The sequence below is a fragment of the Rhea pennata genome, chromosome 16, assembly GCF_028389875.1.
Source record: "Rhea pennata isolate bPtePen1 chromosome 16, bPtePen1.pri, whole genome shotgun sequence".
Classification (NCBI taxonomy): Eukaryota; Metazoa; Chordata; class Aves; order Rheiformes; family Rheidae; genus Rhea; species Rhea pennata.
The window spans coordinates 577,788-587,734 of NC_084678.1; the positions used below are offsets into that span (position 1 = coordinate 577,788).

The following is a 9,947-nucleotide window of genomic DNA, read 5'->3' on the forward strand; positions in this document are numbered from 1 at the left end:
GCCCACCCGCTGTAGGACACCCAGCGAGAGGAACCAAGGGGAGCAGCTGTGCGGCAGGGGGCAGGGACAGGCCCCCAGGACATCCCTCGGCTGGCCAGAACGGCCCCGGCGCCGGGCGGGAAGCAGCCGCTGCGCCCGGAACACGAGTGCGGCGGCTGCGGGGGAAGCCGGACGCTTGTCGGGGTAGCCGTGGTGGGCGGGGCGGCGGCAGGGGCGGGCGCTGCGGGGCGGGGGAGAGGCGCGGCGCGGCGAGGGGTGTGCTCCGGGAACCGTGGGCGGAGGAGGCGCGTGCGTGCGGCAGGCTCCATGGCGGCACGGCGGCTGGACCCCGAGCTGGCCAAGAGGCTCTTCTTTGAGGGCGCCACAGTCGTCATCCTGAACGTGCCCGAGGGCACCGAGTTCGGCATTGACTACAACACCTGGGACGTGGGGCCCTGCTTCCGCGGAGTCAAGATGATCCCTCCGGGCGTCCATTTCCTTCACTACAGCTCTGTCCGGGGAGCCAGCAGCCGGGAAACGGGGCCGCGCACAGGCTTCTTCCTAAGCCTGCAGCAGCGAGACCTGCGGGTGCTGCGCTGGAACCCCGCCAGCGAGGAAGTGGACCTAACGCCGGCAGCCCAGGAGGAGACCGAAGCCATGAGAGCGAATCTGCAGGGCATGGACAAGTTTCTTGGGCCTTATCCGTACGAGACCCTGAAAAAATGGATTTCCCTCACCAACTTCATCAACGAGTCAGCAGTGAAGAAGCTGCAACCAGAGAGCGGGCAGATCTGTGCCTTCTCTGAAGTTCTCCCCGTGCTGGTTGGGAAGCACACCAAAGACCGTGCTGAACAGAAGTTGCCCCCGTACGACGCAGAATGCAAGAGCTATGCTGAAGGTATGGCCCGGCTGCCCAAGATGAAACTGAAAGCTGGCACTGAGATCAGATTCACAGAGCTGCCAAAGCAGATGTACCCCGATGGTGCTACTCCAGAGGAGATAACCAGGCATAGCATGGACCTTAGCTATGCTCTAGAAAAAGTGATTAATAAGCGGTACTCCAGCCAACCTCACGATTTGCTTGGTGAGTACTTAGTTTCCCATTAGTACTTATTCACTTCAGAAGAATTAGGTTGTTTTGCAGTAAAGCAAGAGTCCCCAAGTGAAACCTGCAGTTAAAGCCTCAGTGCACAAGTGTGCACTTATGACTATATAAAAACAGTTTATACAAGCTACAAAGTTGGAGTAGCTATAGGGTTTATTCCCGTTGCACTGATATGAGAATCTGGACACTCTTGTGTTCTGTGTCTGGAGTGACCAGGCTGCCCCATTGGCCACTTTTGTTTCTGGATACTGCAGTAACATATTTTGGGTATGAAGTGGAATGTGGTTGCAAATTCTCCCTTGTGCATGGAAGGCACACCACATTGCCTCTAATACAAATCAGTTTTGTTCTGTGGTGCCAGCGTGATGATTTGTGTATCAAGTGATCTAATGACAGAGCTTAGGGAGTCCTGAGACCACTGAATGGGACAGGATATCCTAATGTTTAGATTCTTGTTCCCTTTTTGCCAACAGCTCAATCCTTGGTTTTTTGGACAAGTTGGTTTGCTTTGTAGGCCTCCCTTTGTATAGATTAGGGATAATGATGCTTCCACGCCTCGTGGATTTTTATTTTTTAGGCTTGATGTTTTCAAGGAAGGTCGAAGGTTTGTGAAGTAACTTACAGCAGGTGAAGAATCAACTTCTGGATTCTGAATCAACAGCTGCACCGGGGAGGCAGCTGTCCTTCTTACCTGATTCTGGTTGTCCCTTTTGCCCTCTGTATTCTTCTCAGTAAAGTCTGTTTCCTTCAAAACTTTCTCCTCTCCTCTCCTCACCTCTCTTAGGACCTTCTAATTTGGTCCTAGCCCTCTCTTGTTCCCACTGATGTCTTTTTGGTAAACACTAAACAAAAATGGTCCTTTCACTAAATGCTGCTTTGACTGTTGGTGAATGCAGCTGTCATGAGAGAGTTGAACTTTGTGGGGAGGTAGCAGCTTGTGCAGATGTCACTGAAAGTACTAACCATAGCTAGAACAGATTATTGACAATTTATATTTATAATTATCCAAAATGTACAGATGCCAGTCAGTTAAGTGAGTTTTAGTAATCTGGTATTACATTTCCCAGTAGTCAGTTCCTACCACAGTAGCTAATCAGCGTGTCGGGTCCGGAGGAAGATGGGAGGTCTCTTCTGTGGGCTGCTGGCGACCCTCGGTGGCAGTGTTTGGGATTTGTGAGCTCTGCTGGAAGAGCGTGAGGTATCTAGTGTTCATGGGCACACTACGAACTGCATCTCTCTCTCACCAGGTCTTGATTACTTGCCAGCCTTTTTTGATGGCTTGTGGTACAAATTAGTGACAACCTTGTGAAGATCGTTGAGTATGTTTTTCCTGTGCAGGATGGAATGAGGACTTAGGAACCTAGCTGAGCTAGAGTCTTAAGGTTACTGACATGGAATAAGCCTCTATTTTCCCATTATTAACTTTATAAACTATATTCTTTATCAAAATTATTCTAGGGTATACAAAGACTAATTACCTCAAGGGTATGTAAGATTCCCTTAGTGTCTTGGGGAATGGTGAAGTTGTCATAAGATGCTTACTTAACTCTGGTTCAATGAAGGAAAAAACAACCTTTATGTTGCTCACATCGTCCTTTGTTCCCACACCTCTGTGTTTCAGAGAGTGGTAGGATTTGCTGTGCTGTATGATTTTGGAAACTTGGGCGTAAAAGGAGCACAATGCTTGCAGACTAATAGCAACCTCTGTTTTCTCATTTAGACATCATGGAAGATTTTGAGAATGCAGGCAAGTCCTGAGGTAGCAGTATACTTTGGTCACCAGTAAAGTTATTCTCCAAAGTTGACCATTACAATTATAAGGGGTCCTGCTTGATCATGCTCTGCTTTTTCGCCAGCTGAATAGCAGAGCATTAGGAAATAGTCAGTGCTTGAAGTATTGATCGTTATTATCGGAGTCACTGGGAGGATAGGATGCTGTTCATGTGTAAAAGGCAATCCCAGTGTTTATATAGTCATTTTCAGAGCTTTCAAGAGGATGCGTACTTTACATATGTTTCTAGTTTTGTGTGTTTTTTTTTTTTTTTTTTTCCCTTTCCTGAATATGTGCAGCTGAGTTGCAGTTTGCTTTCATCTGCTTCCTGATTGGGAATGTGTATGATGCATTTGAGCACTGGAAAAGACTCTTAAATATCCTGTGTCGATCCGAAGATGCCATAGGGAAGTATCAAGACCTTTACACAAATCTCATTTCTGTGCTGTATCACCAACTCAGTGAAATCCCAGCTGATTTCTTTGTGGACATAGTCTCTCAGGACAACTTTTTAACCAGCACCTTGCAGGTAGGTTTGTGGGTGACTTTAAAAAAAAAAAAAAAAAAAAAAAGGGCAGTGGGAGAGGATATACAGGACATCAGAGCAAATTTGGAGAAAATTTTCAAAAGGAAGTAAGCTACTATTGATCTACATAGAAGACAGTGAGTCTATGTGCTCTAAGCATGTTCTTATTTTCTTGTATTTTTTCCCCTCTGTTCTTTACACAGAAATGCTGCTTGCTTGTCCTCTCTGAGCTTTGTCTGCTAAAGTTAAGTCCAGAAGAGTCTAATGCAGCATAAATTTAAGTTAGTCTCTATAGAAAGGCCAGCAAAGCGAGGCAATGAGAGGAAATACTAGTGAGAACATAAATAGCTGCAATACAGAATGGAGGCTGTGTCTTAGTATGGTTTCTTGGCAAATAATGCTGAAAGTAGCCTATTACATCAACATTGCATGCATCTGTTTCAGAGTTCTGGAGTAGTGCATATAATGCAAGTGAACTGCACCAGCATACCTTTTCTAAAATGACTAAAGTCTTAGGCTACATTAAGCTAAACAGCTATGAGAGAAGCTGAGCAAGTGCAAGGCCAGGTCTTTTTATGTGTTTTGTTTTTTCCAAAAGCTATTAATTCTAAATAAATGTATACACACTCTGTGTCATAAAAGATTAGTGATACTGACTTTGGTCAACTTGAATAGTATGATATTTTGTATGCAGAGAAGTTTCAGTGAAACCTTTTTGAGCTTAGGGCATTGATAGTATATTAAAAGCTTTTCTATTTTTTTTAGGATCACGTTCATTTCCTAGGGTCCTAGGGTTTGTTCTTATCTAGACAGAATTTACAGGTAGTCTAGAATGCAGAAAATACTCTACTTACGCTGAGACAAGTATGACAAATCTTTATAATTCAGTACTAGTAAGACCAGTTACTCCCACTCACTGAAATTATGCTAACAGCTCAGCAAATAGAGAAGTTTTATAGCTAAGCAAAATTCAGTTAAAAATGAAAACAGTTATATCCATATAACTCAGCAATGAAAATCCCATCAGTAAGTTATGTTGCAGTGCTTGGTGTAAATTGTGTATTACCTTTTCCCTTCTCAAAGATAGTGATTGCGTTTCTGTGCCTGAAATTCCAAGTTATTGCTGTAGACTTTTTTTTTGTTTGATTTTTTGTTTTAACTCACTGGGTAAATTAATTTGGGGAATTGTGGGAAGCATTGCTTTAATCAAGAGAATGACTTCACTTCACCACCTCCCTGCCCTTGGGCTTTTTCAAATTTGATTTGCGGAAATCTTGATCTTTTTATTTTTTTTTATTGTAGTGGGTTGTTTTTTTTTTCCTATCCCGTTTCAGGACTGGAAAATTCAGCTCTGTTTTTAGCACACTGGCAGAGCAACACTTTGTCCTACCAAATTACAACAGTAGAAAATAATGTGTCAACCAGCCACTCTTTATGTTTTGAAATAGTGCTAGAGAACCTCTAGGACTTGCAGTAACGAGCCACTTTATGTGTGCAGCCAGCAGAGTGTGTCTTGGCTAGATATAGGCAGGTAGATTGGAAGAAGTGCAAAATTGAGGTGGGAAGAGTGTATTTGAATGCAACAGCTTTGTTTTTGGAGTTTGATTTCAGGCAGAAAAAGTTCAGCATAACTACCACTGAATATGCAGTCTCCACAAGGTTTAAAGAAAAAAAATAGTTTTATGAATAAGTAATGTAATATGAAATTCATTCAGGCAGTTTCACAGTAGAATGAACAGGGGAAAGGCCAATGGTCATATACAGAGCAACAAACTTTGTTTTTCCTTTTCAGTGTTTTCTCCAGCTGTCGGTCGACATCTTCCAAGTAGGAGCTTACTTTATCCCAAAGTGGTTTCCTTTCACTTCAGCCCTGCATTGAATGTTTCTTTGGCTTTGAAACATAAGTTTTTTTCTATGAAAATGAATTTTGAGTTACAAGTTTGGTGCACTAATAGAAGCAGGCCCGTAAGAGATGGGCTCTGAAGCTAAATGGCCTGTTTAATCAGACATGGATGCTTTAACTCTCAAAAATGCTAACAGAAAGCTATGAATTTTTGAAAAGTTAGTGATTTGTGTATGTTTGGATAGTGGTAGTGGGATGGAATGAACCGCCCTTCCTTAAAAGTTATTCCAGATGGCAGCAACCTGTACTCAAGGATCTTCGGAGGGTGGCTGTGCTGGGGATAACTGAACTTTTTCTAGGGAACTCCCATTCCTTTCTTACCTCTAAGTTTTTTTTTTTTGTTTGTTTTTTTGTTTGTTATTTTTTTTTAAAATGTCCTCCATATTTCCTAAGCTGTTGGTGATACTATATTACAAGAATACTTTGGAGGATCTCCTGGACCATCCAGCTGAGAATGTTGTTATTCATATCAAGTATTATTCCCTTTAGGCCTTGTTGACTCGTGCTGTGAGACATACTGAGAGTTCTCATCTGTCACTTAGTTTTTTTTTTTTTTTTTCCTGTTCAGCCAGTTAAACATGTTTCAGAATCATAATACATATTTAGTTACATGTATGCTGCTGCTTGAAACAGAGCTGACTTAACCTTATTTAGTACAAATATTTCTAATGATGACTTATTGGAATGAAGACAGAATGTCTGTCTTGGTTGTGGGATGAAAGGGGAAGTGTAGGCTTTGTTTAGGTAGCTCATATTTAGAGTGGTTTCCAGGATGGCTGATTTTTTTCAGGTGGGGCTAACCTGAAATTTTAACTGGTGCACCTTATTGATGAAACTCTTGCAAGAAAGAGACACAGCTTGTGCCACAGAGGTCTTACTAACATCTACTCTGTTTTTTTAGGTGTTCTTTTCCTACATATGCAGTGCTGCCACTGACAGGACACTAAGGAAGAAGGCTGAAAAATTCAAGGCTCACCTAACGAAGAAATTTAAATGGGACTTTGAGGCAGAGCCTGATGACTGTGCTCCTGTAGTTGTGGAACTTCCTGAAGGAGTACAGGTGGACTAAGCTAAGTGCTCACTTAGAAACAAACAGCTGTTTTAAGTAACTTTTTCTCTACAACCTCTCTAACCTTACCAGCTTTTTAGAGCTTGCTTCTCCAGCTGATTCCTCTTCCTGATGTAGAAGAAGATGTGAAACCACAGAGGCATTCCTCAACTGGTGAGACTAGAATTATTGGATCTGTTAGTGTTGCTGCGTGGCATCAATGGTTACTTTGGACACCTCATTTTTTCTAACTCTTCTGCAGAAATTCCTCATTCTGTTCTTAGCCAGACTGCTAGATCGTTGGGTCTCTTCTGTCTTCGCTGGGCTAGAGGTGACACCCAGTTCTAACACCTGTGTTTTAGATGAGGAACATTTGCTGATCCAGTTGATGCTTCCAGAATGAGGAGTGTAAGCTCACATAACTGATCATCACAGCTTGCTGCAGCCTAACCCCAAACTGTGAACCATGAAGTTCTGCTCTACCTAGGCTTGCATTACAGGAATATAATCAGAACTGTTTCAAAACTCTTGGATACTGATGCTGTTTAATGTGATTTATTGCAATGGCATGTTGTGGAGGAGAACTCAGTCACAGCAGAATTTCTCCCATTCTGTACTGCTAATACTGAGGTGTCTTATTGCTCTAATTCTGTTAAAGCCTTTTATGTTTACTGCTGACACTATCTGTTTAGCCTGATGTAAAATAACATTAAAGTATGGTAACAAGAAATACAATCGTTGAACAGAAGCCATCCATGTTTCAAAACAGAAGGCAGAGCGAAATAAAAGGTCAGACTTTGGCAGAACCAGGCCCTTCAGTCTTGCTATAATGGGAAATCTTAAGTGTTTTCACTAGTTTCTCCTTTTTCCCCATTCCTCCAGGCAGGCTGTATGAGAACTTGGTGCTCATGCAGTGTTTTGGAAAGATTGTAGAATGACTTCAGTGTATTAGCAGCATTCCTGTTGTGTTATCTCGTAACATGTACTCTGAAGTGTATAATCACTAAGAGTTTTGGTTTATTTTTGTTTTTTCTTTTTTTCCCTCCCCCACAGGAGAATCCTGGCTGCGTAGGGATTTGGTCCTTCAGCTTGCTTGTTACTTTCTAGGTTATTAGTCTCCTTCAGGAATTTGTTTGTGTGCATGTCTAACAAGATACGCTGTTAATCTTTTATAGTTCAAAATAAATCTCTTCTCTTAGCTTTTCCTACAGAAAACATCTGTACAAGTTGTTTGTTAGTTATTTAGCCAAAGCTTATAGCACTGTGGTACTGCCCTGTGTCTCTCATTAGAATGTCCAGTGACTCCAGAAGTAACATAGCAATGATATCCATGACATCCAAGAACAGCTCATAGTTGAATGGTACATGGTATTGCATGGTGCAAAATACAGCATATTCTGGAAGAAGGTATGTGGTGATGTGTTCCCAGATAATGAAGTGCTTGTTGGAGAAATCAGCTGTCAGAAGCCGTAGTCTACTGCCTTATTGCTATCTTCTCCCTTCCTCAAGGGCTCTGTATGCTTCATTACTCCAGTGTCTTAGTTTGCCTATTTTAAATATTGACCACAGGCCCTTAGGGGACATTACTCCAATTTGACTGGCACAGCTGTTAACAGAATGTTTTGCACTTAAATTTTTGCACAATTTCTTGTCCTGAATACCCTTGAAGTTTTTTTGTATTGTAGTTTCATTATGTTCTTCTGTTGTCTTTGTGTTCTTTGCTTATTTATATCCACAGAGAGTGCTGTCTTTGCAGTTGGTATTTGGACAAATTATTTGTAATCAGTATTCCCAGCTTTGATGAAAGATTCCTTTTCGGCTTGCTGTCTTTTTGCACCATCCTGATGACTGATTTTGTTGCTTTGGAGCAGAACACCAATTACTGATGTAAATAGTAAACGTAGCAAGGAGCCTAAGGGCCTTCCTGTCTGGAAGGGAGGCAGGAAGAATAGTGCTCTGTGGGAGAGCCTTTTCCTGGCCACAGACCAGGCTGGGTAGGCAAAGTCAGTGTTTTACAGTCTGTTCTGGCAGTGCTCCCATGTCTTTGCTTGATAGGTTAATTTGAGTGTGTCTTCATTTAAATCTCAGAAATAGTAACAGAACGTTAATTTCCAAAATGTATAACCGTCAGGTTCCCATGATAAGCTGCACATCTCGCAACTGAGAAAAGAGATTGTAATTGTCCTTCCACTATGTTTTTCTTTCTTTTTTTCTCCCCTCTCTCTTTTTTTGCAAGGTTATAACGGGGAGAGGAATACTATCTCTTATTAGACCCATAGACCCATGAAATAGCTGGCAAGGAAACAGGCTGTTAGAGAGACAGTCCTTTTGATAGATGTGAAACAGAAGCAGCAAACTTTCATCTAAATATAGATTGAAGTCAGTTGCTCAGATTTCAACTTATTTGTGGGAAACAGTTGGATGCTTTGACAGAAAAAAGAAGTTGGCACATGTGAGGCAGCACAAGGGATATGTTAGTAAAAGGGGAGGTCATAAATTTGGGGGGGGGGGGCGAGAAAGAGAGGACAACTATTTTTCCTGTTGAAATCAGCAGGAAAGAGAGTATAAGGAAAGTTGTAATATGTAAGGAGTATTTTCTTGCCTTAGGCCAGCTATGACCATGATAACACTACCCTTCCTTTCTAACGAAGGCAGATAAAATAATCTGGAACCAGAAGAGAGATTGCATGTGTATGTGTAAATATACACTACTGCAAGCTAATGAAGTGTAATAGGTGATGTGTCTGCAATATTGATTGAGCAATGAATTAGGGTCAGGCCCAGCAGCTTTTCGTTTGTTGTAAAGTGCTGCTGAAGCGTGAGGTATGTTGGCTTCCTGCTTATGTGAAGAGTTGTCCTGCCACTAGAGTTCTGCGAGTGGGTGTCATATTGGTGTCATTCCTGACACATGACATACTTTCACTGCAAACTGTTTGGAGCTTGCACCCTGCTCAGTCTTGAGTGAGGCAGGTCTCTTGTGGATTGACAATAAGGTGAGCTAACCGTCCAATACCCCCAAAGATGCATTGCACACCACATTTGCAATGCAAAACCCAGTGCAATTATGTTCAGTCCTGAGTGCTGCTATCTCAGTTTTTGCTTTACTCTTGGGCACAGTAATGTTAGCTGGAGTTTTGAGATGCAATGATGTATTTACTTTGTGTGGTTGCCTGTGTGTTCACCACCACACTGAAGAGAGAGCTGCTTCCTGTTTCATCATCCCTGCAAGCCCAGAGGTGTAGAATGTGCTAACTCCATTAGGAAGGTTGTCCCTTCCTTCCCATGGATGCAGTACACCATTATTTTACTGACAATCAGAGAGTGTTTATTCTTCCTTCTGCTCGATACTCTCCTTGTCAGCCTTTTTCTATCATCATGCCTTTCAAAAGAGAAATATCACATCTTACCCTGTCAGTTTATGTAGCTTCCTTTGTGATTTCCACCTCCTCCTCCCCAGCTGTCCAAAAAGAGGACCACTTCCATCTGTTCTCAGGTGGATTGCTGATAATTACTTCATTGTGCCATGGCTGAACATCCACTAGGAAGTCTGGGAGATCAAATTGTTTTTCCGTTGCAGCTATTTCAGCAATGCTTGAACTTCTACAGCAGCAATGC

At 42.4% G+C, this 9,947-nt stretch overlaps 1 protein-coding gene across 1 annotated transcript; it reads left to right on the plus strand.

Moving 5' to 3' along the window:
• Nucleotides 1-263: 263 nt before the first annotated feature.
• Nucleotides 264-7,138, plus strand: AAR2 (AAR2 splicing factor). Its single transcript, XM_062589182.1, has 3 exons — nucleotides 264-1,063; nucleotides 3,155-3,384; nucleotides 6,186-7,138. The coding sequence occupies exons 1-3, from the start codon at nucleotides 307-309 to the stop codon at nucleotides 6,351-6,353; spliced, it is 1,155 nt and encodes a 384-aa protein (XP_062445166.1). The 5' UTR covers nucleotides 264-306; the 3' UTR covers nucleotides 6,354-7,138.
• Nucleotides 7,139-9,947: the final 2,809 nt, after the last annotated feature.

Excerpts from the sequence above, each read along its gene's own strand:
- AAR2 (XM_062589182.1), top strand. The coding sequence starts at position 307 with ATGGCGGCACGGCGGCTGGACCCCGAGCTGGCCAAGAGGCTCTTCTTT. Across the intron at positions 1,064-3,154 it reads CCAACCTCACGATTTGCTTG|CTGAGTTGCAGTTTGCTTTC; the intron begins GTGAGTACTTAG and ends GAATATGTGCAG. Across the intron at positions 3,385-6,185 it reads TTTTAACCAGCACCTTGCAG|GTGTTCTTTTCCTACATATG; the intron begins GTAGGTTTGTGG and ends CTGTTTTTTTAG.